The 13,720-nt window shown below is 35.6% G+C and overlaps 1 protein-coding gene across 2 annotated transcripts in view; it reads right to left on the bottom strand.

The window, feature by feature from the left end:
* Positions 1-2,202: 2,202 nt before the first annotated feature.
* ANGPT1 (angiopoietin 1) overlaps positions 2,203-13,720 on the bottom strand; it is a 241,237-nt gene continuing 229,719 nt past the window's right edge. For both annotated transcript variants that reach the window (XM_088023101.1, XM_028110588.2), the window contains exon 9: positions 2,203-3,689. In XM_088023101.1, coding sequence (XP_087879227.1) covers positions 3,529-3,689 — 161 coding nt within the window. In that variant the 3' untranslated portion in view covers positions 2,203-3,528. The remainder of the gene's footprint in view (positions 3,690-13,720) is intronic.

Here is a 13,720-nt window from a genome sequence, read left to right as displayed (position 1 = left end):
TACTGTCTCTCATGATTATGCTGGGCAGTTCTGCTGATCTGAGCCAGGCTCAGCTGATCTCAGCTGAGATCACTTATATATTGGGGGTCATCTGCGGGGTTAGCTGGGGGCTGGTTGGATTAGGGTGGTCTCAGCTGGTAAACTCAGTCTTACTTCCTGTGGTTCCCCAGTCCTCCCTTAGGCTACCCTGGGCTTTTTCTCCAGGCTGAGGTAGGGTGAAGCTGAATGGCTCTTCAGATCTAGGCACAGAAGTGATACACAGGCACATTTGCATCCTCTGGGCTAGAGCAAGTTTCAAGCCAGCCATTCAGGAAACAAGGAAATAGACTCCACCTTTCTATGGGATGAACTGCAAGGTCACATTGTAAGGGCATGAGTAGAGAGAGGGAAGAATAGGGGTCATATTTGTAATTAGTCTACCATAATAGGCTTCTTCATTTTGGCTGAAATAGGGAGTAGGTGGAATGAAGCTATCTGGTGATGCAGGCCAGGGTTAACCTGACGTTTATTTCAAATTCAGGCAGTAGTGAGCAAACACTGAAGGGTTTTGAGCAGGGAAGAAACGTGTTCAGAAGTCTGGCTTTAAGAAAAAGCTTGTGTGATTATGGGTGAATGGAAGCAGGCAACAGGAGAAAGGATATCTTTTTTAATCATGTAGGTGGAAGTTAATAAATTGTCAAATCAATGTGGTGGTAATGGACACAGAATCAAGGGGAAAAGTAAGAAAGTTCCTTAATAGGGACTGAACTGATGAAACCACTGATAACAGGCTTGATGGGCTGGTAGCATCTCCTTTATGTTCCTTTCCTTTTATACCAACCTCAAATATTCAACACATCCAATAAGAATTCCAATCCAGAGTGCCCAGAAATTACTGTCAATTGTCATATGATAATATGGCATTTAATATCTAGTGGGACATATAATGATACAGTAGAGATGTGGGACCAAGATCCAGTGCTTTGATCTACCATTTTAATGGAGCTAAGCTTTCTTATCACATCCCAGACTGGAAGTTTTTCAAAGATTGAGGCTTTAGTTCATTTAGTAGTTTTTTTCTCCCCCTGATGATTCCATACTTCTATAGATACCTAATTTAAAATTTGTAAAACATTTATTTAAAATGAGATGAGGTTGCACAACTACATTATTTTCAATTTTATTTAAATCAAATAAAGCTGTGACTGATGTTTAGAACTGGCATAGAAACCACATGAATTTTGAGATAAAAATTTAAAGACGAAATCCTAGTACCTAATTATCTTATCCTGAAATAATTAAGTGTAAAAGATATACATTTTAAACAGTCACACACATGTAGACATTACACAATGCACATAATGAAGTCATAAAACATTTTATACCGCTTTATTATAAATAATTGGAAACAATATTTCATTTTTCAAACCCAGATAACAAAATAGTAAATATCATGCTTTTGTTTTTTTTTCATTATTTCATTTTATTTTTGTAATATGAGTTGGGAAGTACTATTTCTTATCAAAAGACTGGTAACAAAAATCTGTAGGAACACAAAAGAACAAAAAAACTCACTTTCATTCACTTAAAGGAAAACAATCGAGAAGGTTTTTAGAGGGAGAGGCTAAATGGTGCTACGAAGGAGTCACCAAGAACAGAAAGACTGTGTATTATCAGCAAATATCACTTGTAAGGCAAAATGGGGTTGTACACAAATCCAAAAACATAAAGATGTGGTGGTATATTTTAACAACATTTTCTTAAAAATGGAATAGCTTTATTCTCTCAAATGGAGGAAATCTCTATTGTTGCTTTAAAAAAACTTATTTTTCTAAGAAAGGATATCTAATATATATTTCAGTTTTCATATAGTAACTCACATTTTGACAAAAACGCTTCACTACTGTAACCTTGCACACTTAGAGGCAGAAAGCACTTTTTGACAAAACACTGTAGCAACTTCAAATTGCCACAAAAAACTGTGCCCCCAAATTCACTTAAAATAGATTATTTCATAGTAATATTTTCACTAAGAGAGTTATAGTAGCTAGCAGTCAGAACTTTTTAGGTGACTATGATGGATTTTCTTTTCGTGTATTTTCTTTATGTTTAATACAGGGTTTTGACAGTTTTCTCCACTAAATAATTTTTTAAAAATCAGAAATTGCCTATGAAAACAGAGATTGAGAGAGAAAAATGTGAAGAAATAATGTATTTCATAAAATAGTGTAGTAGATTTCTCTGAAAACTTGTGTTTATTTGCATCAATGAAGGACAATGTTGTATATTCCAGATTAAACAGCTATTAGGTTTACCATGGAAATAAACATACTATGTACAATGATATTTATAATTCTTCTTTTATTTTTATAGACTTCAAAGTGTATCTCTCATAGAAACTGGAACAGGGTGAATCTGGAAAGCATGTTTCAGTTAATTAGCAAAAATTAAATTAGCATGAAATAACAGAATGAAGAACTGAAATCATTATTTTAAAAGTAATGTAATGAAGTTACACTTAAGTGTACACACGCAGAAAGATATTGTAAAATGAACCATTCCAGCTCCCTTGGTTTTACTCCAACTTAATATACTTGAAAATACTGTTTTCATGTATAATATCAAAGGAAATATTAAATGCATGTATATTATTTTAAAAGCTTGATGGTATATTTCACATTCTTTAAACTTTACTCACGCTATAAATATATTTATATATCAGTCAGTTTTTAAAGTAAATGAAAACTGTCACATGGGGGGATAATTTTTTATCTCATACGTCCATACTTGATTATGTCTTTTTTTCCTGAAAACTGTATCAAAAACCAGAGTAAGTGGAGCATGTTTCTACCTCACACTATTATTCTTTATGTACTACAATTCATTATGGTTTACCAAAATGGAATTTACATTTGAAGATGGGTTAACTGAAATCAATTAGTAAGTACGATTAAAGAGTTAGGCTTCTGGAATCCATTAACACTTAACCAACTTAGAGGGCAATGCTTATTCTTCCTAAACTTTTATTAAAATTGTGCAACAGTATAAACTGATTTTTAGTAGGTTTGCATAGAAATAACACCATTTCACTGGTGTGATACATTTTTTCCAAAGGATTATGGCAGGCCTGTTTCTATTCTTCATGTATATTCTTCTTTTTTTGTTGTTCATTTCCTCCTCCTCCTCCTTCTTCTCAGTTTTTACATGAAATAAACCATATTTGTCATCTGGCTACCATAGTTCTAAAATAAGATCCAGTAGTAGTTTGAAGCACAGTGAACTGAACAGTTTCTTCCCTTTTTAAAACATGATAGTGAGTGGCATTCTCCATAGTCAAGCCATATGAACATGGTTAACTCCATCAGGAGACTCTTGTGAACTCAAAAGGCTCCAAATCCATAGTCAAGAACCTTGGTGACTTCACATAACTGCCACTAGTGGCTGGAAGGGAGACACTATCGTTTGCTTCAGAAGTTTTCAAGCAGTTTCTTGTCTGGTAGCTTCTTCAGATTCTCTGTTGCTTTTATTACTGCTTCTGACATTATGCCTTCAAAAGTCCAAAGGTCGAATCATCATTGTTGTGGAACGTAAGGAGTAACTGGGCCCTTTGAAGTAGTGCCACTTTATCCCGTTCAGTTTTCCGTGGTTTTGTCCAGCAGTATAGAACATTCCATTTAGATTGGAGGGGCCACAAGCATCAAACCACCAGCCTGAAAAATGAGTTAATAATGAAAGAGAAAAGAAGAAGAAACAGTTAAAAGTAAATTGAACATGTGGAAATTAATGGCACTAACCATGGTGGACTTTATACTTTGTACGATCATTTGCAAATAGGAGGCATTCAATAAAAAGCTTCTTGGTGGTGGAAATCTCTTAAATGACATCCGATTTAGGCAATGTATGAACAGAGAGGAATGCTGCCATGGAAATCAAGTTTCAGCGTCACTCCATTGGGACTCATTTCCCACTGTAATGATGGAAAGCTTCTGGGATTCAAGATAAGATCGAATTCAAACCTAGATTTATATGTAGGGCAAGTAAAATGCAGATACCCTTGGGCATTCCACCTTAAGCCCGTTGTAGGAATAGAACAATTATTAGTGAAGAAGTTCAGAAGCTTAGAAAACTGACATCTAAATAGAGTGAAAGAAATGTTTTCCATCTACTTCATAATTTTGCCAAGAACTGGTCCACAATTGCTTCTGAAATTAACTGGATACTGGGCAATGACTATGATGCACAAACTGAACTTGAATTACTGTGCTCTCCCTATATTTTATAGCAATATGGGAAGTGTTCATCAATAGTAGCCATATAGGTTCCTTTAGAGCAGTATTTTTTCCTGTGACTGTTCAAGTTCTTTCAAAGCCTAGTAAAAAGAAAAACAACTTGATGAGTAACATGGAGACCTTACGCCTGCATAGTTCTCTGTAAGGATAACTTAGTATTTTATTTTTTAATGAATTAAGTTTCTTAGATTTTTAGATAAAACATACTACTTTTTCTCTGTCTCCTGAAGTAACACTACTGAAATCTTTAGGGAGAGATTTATGCCAGAGACATTCTGGCATATTTTTATTTGGATACAGTTGACCTCTCTTTGATTACAGAGTTATACCTAAGGGACTAATAGCTAAAGAAAGAGAAAGCTATACAACTGATGTTTAACTGTAACATGAGCATCATTTTGCAGAAACTAGAAAAAAAACGGAGAAAAGCTAGTTCTCACTTTTCAGTTTTGGAAGGTGAAAACAGTAAGGTTATGTTTATAAAGTCATACGAGGAGCGCAGCAAGCTGTATTAATTACCAACTTATATTGGAGAACAGTAAGGTATGTACAGTAAGGTACGTCTTGATGAATTGGGAGACTGTCTTCAATGCCGTTTTACCAACTGTATGCAAACAACATAGATGTTAATGCAGTCAAAACATGCCCTCAGAAAGGTTCTTGTTTGGCAAGGAAAGATGAACCATAAATTCTATATTTTTAAAAAGATTTTATTTATTTGTTTGGGAGAGAGTGAGTGAGAGAGAGAGATAGAGAGACAGAGCACAAGCCAACAAGCCAGGGGAGGGGCAGAAGGAGAGGGAGAAGCAGACTCCCTGCTGAGCCCGATGCAGGACTCCATCCCAGGACCCTGGGATCATGACCTGAGCTGAAGGCAGACGCTTAACCAACTGAACCAACCAGGCGTCCCTCCACATTTTTTTCTTAAGATTAATTCCTTTAAATTCTTTTTGATAAGTATAACTAGTAAAAATGTTATTTATATTACAAAAAGCATTCTGATATTAGGGAATGTATTCACCCTAATGAGCCTTTCATAGTCTTTCAAATATCCACCATGGTCTCTGAAGGAAGTGCAGCTACTTTATCATTAGGAACTACTACAAATTGTAGAATGATCCTCCAAGTTACATTAGGCGTTCAAGATAAAAGTGTGTGTTTTTGTTTGGTTTAGAGAAAGTCACAAAGTTCTGGAAGACTGTGGGAAGGCAGAGGTCTGCTGCCAAAAGCAGCCTGGCAATAAAGGGCACAGGCTGAAGGATACATTCATGGGGAAATTTTCGATGAGGTTAGCAAAGAGACAAGAAACAGTAGGGGCATGTGAGAGAATCCGATAAATTGATCTTGTGTATGTTTTCTAATGAGTAAAGTGGAGTAATGTTTGTGGTATGGGGAAAGGCATTTTGGAGAAAGAAGACCATACAGCTGGGTCAGAGTTAACAAGAGAAATAGGAGCCTCAAGCTGAGAAAGTCTGAAGATTAAATTACATAGTCTTTTGTTCATAATCCTAAGAACAATGGTATGGCATGGTCTATCTCCAGGCCCATCTCCTGTACTTAGTGCTGCACCTAACAGAGTTTGCCTAACAAATGACTGGGGAGTGACTACAGGCTTATTGACAGATAGACTTCTTTTGACTATTTCTCTGTGTAAAGTCTCAATGGTCTGAAGTAGTTCAGTTTACTAAAAAGTTCTATTTGATAGACACCCCAATATATAACATTCATGCTTATTGTGTTCATTCTTTCTTTCTTTATCCATTCAATATGTAATTATTGTGACTGTTGTTACATAATACTCAATAAGACAGACCTGGGCCCTCCCTTCATGGAACTTACTCGAATGTGAGAGACAGACATAAAGTAAGCAAATAAGTAAAATACTTACAAATCATGATTAAAAAAAGAAAAGAATCAAGGAGCTATGAAGGAGGATAACAGGGGACCTACCTGACTTTTCACATTCACAGAAGAAACTGATATTCATTGAGTGCTGAAGGATGAGAGGGAGGCAGCAGTGTGAAGATGGGGAAAGACGCTTTTAAGCAGAGTCTAGCACCTGCCCATACCATGAGGAAGAAAGAGAGCTTCACATGCTTAGAAACTAAAAGAACATCAGGGTAGCTGGTACATCGTGAACAAGGGGGAAACTCTCAGGAAATGAAGGTAAAGAGTAGGCAGTCTTGGTGCAAAGTTGAACAATGTTCACAGAAAACTTTAGAGTTTATCCGGTCTACTTGTCCATCATCAGATGAATAAGCAAGACATTCTCTAGGAACAGGAACCAAGGGGAACAAGATCTATCAGGGTGAATATTAATTAAATATTATTTAGAGCCCTCATTCCATAACTATGGTCTGCCAAAGCCATCCTGAGCATCTGTGGCAGCATAACAAGGGGAAAAAATCAATTAAGAGTCATTTCAACAAATATTAACCGAGATACAGAGGTTGGAGTTGAATAAAACAGAATTCCTGGCTTCAAGGAGTGTACAGTTTTGTGTAGGAGAGAGAGACAATAAACTGTTTCAAAATGAGATGATGGCTGTGAAACAGAGATGAACAAAATCTATGGAAATAGGCAGAAAGTCCTGTCAGTGGGTCTGCAAGGTTTACTTATTTACCACCTGAGCTGTGTCCTGAAGACTGATGTGAGTTCATTGAACAGAAAGAAATTCTGAACACAGTTTGTACTCTGAAAGAGTAGGAGAAGTGTCTGCCAGCAGCCTGCTTTGGCTGGACTGCCACTGGGTAAGGGGCTGGAGAACATAGGGCTAGCAAAATAAACAGGAGGGAGAACACAGAGGTTTTTTTTTTTTTATGTTTAGAAATTTTCTTGTGGGCAATGGAGAGCCTGCAGTGCACCAGACAAGGAATTAGAAAACCTAGACTTTGATGCTGACTGCACCAATTAATAATCAAGACATCCTAAGCAGCAATAATTATTATTATAATATTTGATACTTATAAAATAGTTAATATGCATCAGGAATTGTGTTACAATATTTATATGCATCCTCTCACTTCTTCCCCCAAACAATCTTAGTTGATGTGGCAGGTACTGTAATAAAGACACTGATGCTCAGGCAGTAAGGAGATTTTCCAAGGTCACACAGTCATTTGATTCCTCATTCTTATGATGTGGTTTATATTGTCTGATGAGCCATTTTCACAGCCTGGTTGTATAGATCAAATAAAACGACACACTGACTATTCAGACCAGTAAAATCTGAAATAAGTGCTTAGTGTAAGTTATTAGGAAATGGGATGGAAGATTTAGGGTGGGAACAACAAGGATTCGATTTTGGGGGGGGCACCATAATGATTTAATAATGAAGACCAGATCGTCAGTGTGAATATTTCTCCTTATTTGCTTGGCAGGGTTTAATTAGAGAAATACAACAATAATTTGGACCCAAATAAGTACAGTCATACAATGTTTTCATTGTAAAGACAATGGCACTTAAGTACCTAATATGATTGGAACAACTGTCTTCAATGATTTGTTCTGACATCATGTGGAAATCAAAGACCTTAATGTGTTTGACTATCTTACACGCACACTATGGACAATCACAGAACACCTGATGATAACAAAGACTATGAATTAAGACGGCACAACACAAAATGAAAGGGCGATTATTTCTCATGACAATTTTTGTCGTAGTGTTCTTTATAAAATACTCCAAACTTCAAGGTAGCATAAACAGTTATTTGTATGCAAGCAGGTATTCCGTTTCCTCTGACACATGCAGTAAAACAACAAAGAAATTTCCACTTTCTACTTTTCTTTGAAAAAAAAAAAGCATGGCCAGCTCTTTTAAACATAAATCCTGAAAAGACAAGGTTTTAAAATATATTTATAGAAAGCAAGCAAAACTATAGCAGGGTCCTGGTTACTCATATGGACTCCTTGGCATTCATAGATAATCCTATGTGCTCACGGGTAATCAGTACATACATAAGTTTGCAAGCAATGGAGGTGTTCTTCTTGAACACACAGAGAGTATGCCTGGGGTTGCAGCTTCTCTCTGGTAAGATACCAAATAGCTGAAGATATTATACATCCTCTACAATCTTGAGGAAATATTAAACTCTGTACTTTGTTCTGTGTGTGCCTACGAATAACAAACGAGCCACATGCTAAAGAAGTTAATCTAGGAAAGGCATTTTAACCATAAAAGAACTCAGCGATGCAAGCAAAGGATGGAAGAAACCAGCAGCTTCCATCTGTTGTTGGGACAACTGATAAAATGTCTCAAATGTTTTAAGATTGGCAACTGCTAAGATGTATGTTGCCAAGCATTTTTCTTCATAACCTGTAACCTCATGTATATTTTAATAAGAAATCTGAGATGCATGTTTCTAATTCATTTACACTTAACTCATTAAAATTTAGTTTTGTACTAACTATCCCGGGCTACCCAGGCCTTTAAAAGTCATTCCAGTCTTTTATCTTTGAAGCAGAAAACTCACATTTTACCACCAATAAATAAAACTTTGCCCAGAAAGTAGGAATTTGATTCTAAACTTTGTACTCAGGAAGTTCAAATTTATTTGAAAATCAGGAAACCTAACTCTCAAATTCTTCTAATCCTAAACAAAATGTCCTTCAACACTCCCTTTCTAAGGTAAAAAGTACAGCAAAACGAAAAGATATATCTGTTTTTATGGATTTCTTTAATTTTCTAAGGCATGTATTCTAATCAGCAATGTGCAAAACAACTTGCACAGAAAATTTGCTTCTTTTCTTGCTAAGAATGAGGCTGAACAAAACTGATTGGTGCCACTGTTATCAGTGGGATCATTATGAAAAATTACCTCCTGAGTTCACATGTACAAAGTTGGCCAAATCCATAGCTAGCCTCAAGGAGCAGCTGCAAGGGAGGCGAAAGACCTTTCTTAGAGGTCTGCACTCCCTCTGTCATCTCATACTATATCCCCTTCAGGCCAAGGACTTGGCTTTTTTTTTTCCTTTCTCTTCTCTTTGTTCCAAAGATGAAAAAGTTGTTGATCCTGGCCAGGAATCTTGAATTCACTGAAAACCTTTAGGTATTCTCTTACTGTCTCTTCCCTCCCTTGCACTGCATTTCACTTTGAACATTTAAGTGAGGAAATCCTTGCGAATGTGTGCTGCAAACAGTAAAACAGAGCTCACTGGTGTCTTTGAATGCTGTTCCTTTTATCAGAGGCAGTAGATAAAGTGGATAAAGTGATGGCTTCTCTGGAGGTTGTGTTCAAATCTTACCTGATGCTAATTCTGGGAACTTTGGCAAATTATCTAACTTTTCTGTATCTCAATTCTTGCCAACAGTATTATTGTGGTGCTGAATTCAAAGGGTCTTTAGAAGTGTCATGTAAGTTATTAAATATAAATCATTTAGGATAATGCAAAAATGCCCGTGCATACGACTGCAATAAATATTTGCCGTAATATTAGAGTAAAATACCACACAATTAAGTGATTATTTCTCAGCCATTGTCAATTATTAACCTTTGGGGGCAGCCTTGTACTACAGGCCTATCAGTTCTGGTTCACTCTTTTTTTCCAAATTTACCTTTTGAAAGACATTTTCTGATACTCTTTGCTCTTTTTCCAATAAGTGAAAATGTTCTTCAGAAAATAGGAATATAATCCTAACCTTTGTACTTAGCATGTTCATATTTGTTTGGAAGTCAGGAACCTAACGCTCAAATTTTTCCAATTCTGGAGTTTAGTCTTCTGGGGTTTAGTTATTCTTAAAATTTAGTCCCAATCCTCATATTCATCATATTGTGTCATGTGTGTGCTTGCAAGTATATATATTCATACAACAGTCACATTCATACTCACATTGATTTACTTCAATGGTCTTCTCACTGGTATCTTTTGTGATTTTGCAATGCCCTTTCAGGGTCTGTGATAAAACAGTCAGTCATGCAACCAGTATTTATTGAGCACATGCTATGTGCCAGGCACCATGCTTGGGCACTGAGGATACAGTAGTAGAGAGCACAAAGTCCTTGCAACATACATTTTTGAGGAATAGGCTTATGGATTATGTACTAAAAGTAATTGCTTTGAAATAAAGTAATGCAATGTATATTTCTGTGGTCAACCTTAAATTACCCATATGGATCTTTTCTCTCAACATTTTTGCCTTAAAACCTGGGGAATGTGAGTTATCGGACAATGTTTAGTATGTCCTTCTTGGATTATTAAAAACTCTAAGATGATCATATTTTCCCAAAGATTCTGTCACTCAGCATCATTCACTAGTTGGAGAAGCTGCTAAGTTCTTTCATTGTCTTTGTCTTCTTCAAGATTCTATAGCAGGCTGTATCAACCCTCTTCTGCAAGCATTTATCAACTCTCTGCTGTTAGCATCTGGTAAGTTGTAGGGTGTACTAAGAAATTTATGTGTATGGCTTTATCCTGTCTTTTAGGGCTGAACTGAGAAATATCCTTTGTTAGCTTTAGCAAAGTCTTGTCTGTCGGCTGACATAGTTTATGCGTGGGAAAAGAGATCGAAGTTTCTACCACAACAGATTCTTTCTGCAGAAGGTTAGGTCACATTTTTACATAGCTTTTATATTATACACTAAATGTGGAAATTGTGTTGAAAGAAAAGTAAGGTAAGGAAAGGAATGTAAAATAATACCATGTTTTGTTTTGTTTTGCCAGCAACCTTTAGTAATTGTAGTTTCTAACAGACTTTTAGAAATACTTATTTGAAGAATGCTAATTTAGTACCAAAGACCATGTTTTCTTTGAATGTAACATTCACTTTGAATGTGAGAATCTAAAAGTTGTTCATTGTCAGTATTATGGAGTCAGAAGTTTTTTGCATGTTTGTTTTAATAGACAATAAACCCATATTAACAAAAGCATGCATTGGATGAGATTGCGTTTTCATTTTCTTAATGTTAAATACTAGATAAAACTTTTATGTTTAAAAGAAACTGATTCCTTTCTTTGGGCTCAGGAGGGCATAATAGGAACTGTCCTACAGGATTAAAAATACTTCCTATAATCATCTCTTAATTTTGTCCCTCCCACTACTGAAGTATACAGATTTTTCATAATATCCTTCATATAGGGGGAAACCTAAGGAGAAAACTTACAAATTTTCCTAAGGTCAGTGGCATCACAGAGCAAAGACATTTCTGGCTTATAAATCTGTGCTGACAAATTACCTCTATTCAATGATTAATTAAAGGGCAGTTGTATAGAAGATGTATGTGGCAATTTTGACCTTGAAATATATGCTTTGGTCTCAGAAGAAATATATAACAAAACATGAAAATTATTCAATATTTAAATTGGATGGAAAAACTGCTGGCTTTCTGGTAAGGTAGGAATAAGTACATATACTTCTGGGAAAGGCAATATATATATAAAACGTTGTACCTATTTCTATTGATGCAAATGTGCTTTCTCAGCCCCTACACCTTCTTTCCACTCTACAATGTACTATGAATTACACCTCATGAAATGAAAAATAATATTACTTGTTTTCCCCTACTTTAGCCACAATAAGTACACAGAAAACAGAATCACAGAACCAGAAGAAAATGTGACATTCTTATCTAGACCTACAACTTCAGGAACATGCGTAAGTAAACTCTTTTAGATAAAATAGCTTTATATCCTCTTCTTGAAGATGTCCACAACTAGAAATGCACAATCCTCCCTAGCAGCATTTGATCCCTGGAGACTCCTAAAGTCACTTCCCCATCCTCCAATAACCCCATCACATGTTATATTTTGTCTCCAAAACTGGCTATGATATGAAATTATGTTATTTATTTTTTACTCTTTTGTTGATGGTCTCCCTCAATAGATGCAAGTTCTATTCTATCTTGCTCATTTCTCTAAGAATAGTTGATGCTTAACAGTTACTTATTAAAAATATGTTACATTGATAGAAGGAAGTTAAGGAATTAGGACATTAGGTAAGAAGAAAGAAAGATCAAAATAATATTTTGACCTTATGCCTAGCTGAAATACCTTCTGCTTTCAATTAAGCTCATCTCCTGTTGTTCAGTCTTTGACAGATAAGGGTGGCAACAATACCACATTCTCCAACCAAAATTCCCCCAGGTACTTGGGCAAAACTATTTAGGACAGTTAGCAGGCACTCAATCTTACTTTACCCTTAGCTTCTTTGAGAAGAAACAAAGGAAAAAATATATATAAATAAACAAGATAAAACAAAGCTTTAATTGATGATGACAGAAAACTGTGAATTATTAGTTTCAAAGAGTATGAAATCTTATTGCTTAAAAGAAACTACTTTAGATAGGCAGTAAGTTCAAATGCAAATTAAAAAAAAAGAAAGGAAAAATCATTAGATGAAGAAAATGGTTCTAAGGGAAAATATGACAGAATAAGTATTGGTGGTGGGGAGTAGCTAAGTAGGATATAAGTTCCAGGCAATACTCAAGTTACCTGGACTGTCACTGACATTCATCCTTATGTTCTCCAGTTCTCAGCTATCTAAATTCCACATTTTAGCTTTGCAGAGTGAACAGATTTGCAAGGCCTGGATTCTTTCAAAAGGATATTTGATAGGGTAATGGCGTTTATTACAAAAACACATTGACTTAGAGTATTCCAGCCCAAGCAATAAGTGGAAATTTTCTCTCCCCAACATATGTATTTATTGGTGAATAAGAAGCAGGTCCAAAAATGATTATGGATGAAAGAACATGACAAAGTTCAATCATCTGAAGCAGAAATAAAATCATAAATCTGAACAATGAAGTTTTCTCATCAACAACCAAGAGGTTGTTGCTTTGCTTTGTTCTATATTTTATTATGACAGAAATATGAACATATTGGAATGCTCTTCTAAGGCAACATTTGAAAGATTTTACTGTTGGTCTTTCATGCATTGCATTTATTTGGTAAGAAAAATTATCTGTAAAAATAGATGTGGAGAAATTGAAGCATATTTCAATATTAAAATGAGCAAGAAACTAAACGATCAAAATCCTTTTGTCTCTGTATAAATTTGCTGACAATCCCATTTTTGGGATCAGGGAGGTAATGAGAAGAAGAATTTTCTTTCAGGAAAAAAGTTTAAAACCTAACCTATGGGTACCATTTTTGGAAAACATTCTAAATTTGTAACAACTGTGTTGTGGAGAGGGGGTCATAAAGTTACATATAGAGGACTTTTACCTATTTGATGAGGTTGTATGTGATGTCAAAATACCATTTTTAAGTATAGGGAGAAGGATATGATAGAAGAAGAATCATAACAGATTGGCTTTGATAATGCTAGGGCTGGTATCATGTTGAAAAGATATTGATGTAAGTATGGTGGTCAATGGGAAGTGATGTGGTGGTGGTAAAAATGGAGGACATGGGGATAGGGATGAAGGTGGAAAGATTTCTTCAAAATCACCTCTCCATATTCTTCCATGCTCTGTTAACTGACGAGAAAATGTCAACCTAATGATACATTT

Source organism: Eumetopias jubatus, unplaced genomic scaffold (assembly GCF_037043125.1).
Source record: "Eumetopias jubatus isolate StellerSeaLion01/CBP00866 unplaced genomic scaffold, mEumJub1_p1.0 scaffold_4, whole genome shotgun sequence".
Lineage (NCBI taxonomy): Eukaryota > Metazoa > Chordata > Mammalia > Carnivora > Otariidae > Eumetopias > Eumetopias jubatus.
Note: the sequence above shows the minus strand (reverse complement) of the source record. Positions and strands in the feature narration are given on the sequence as shown.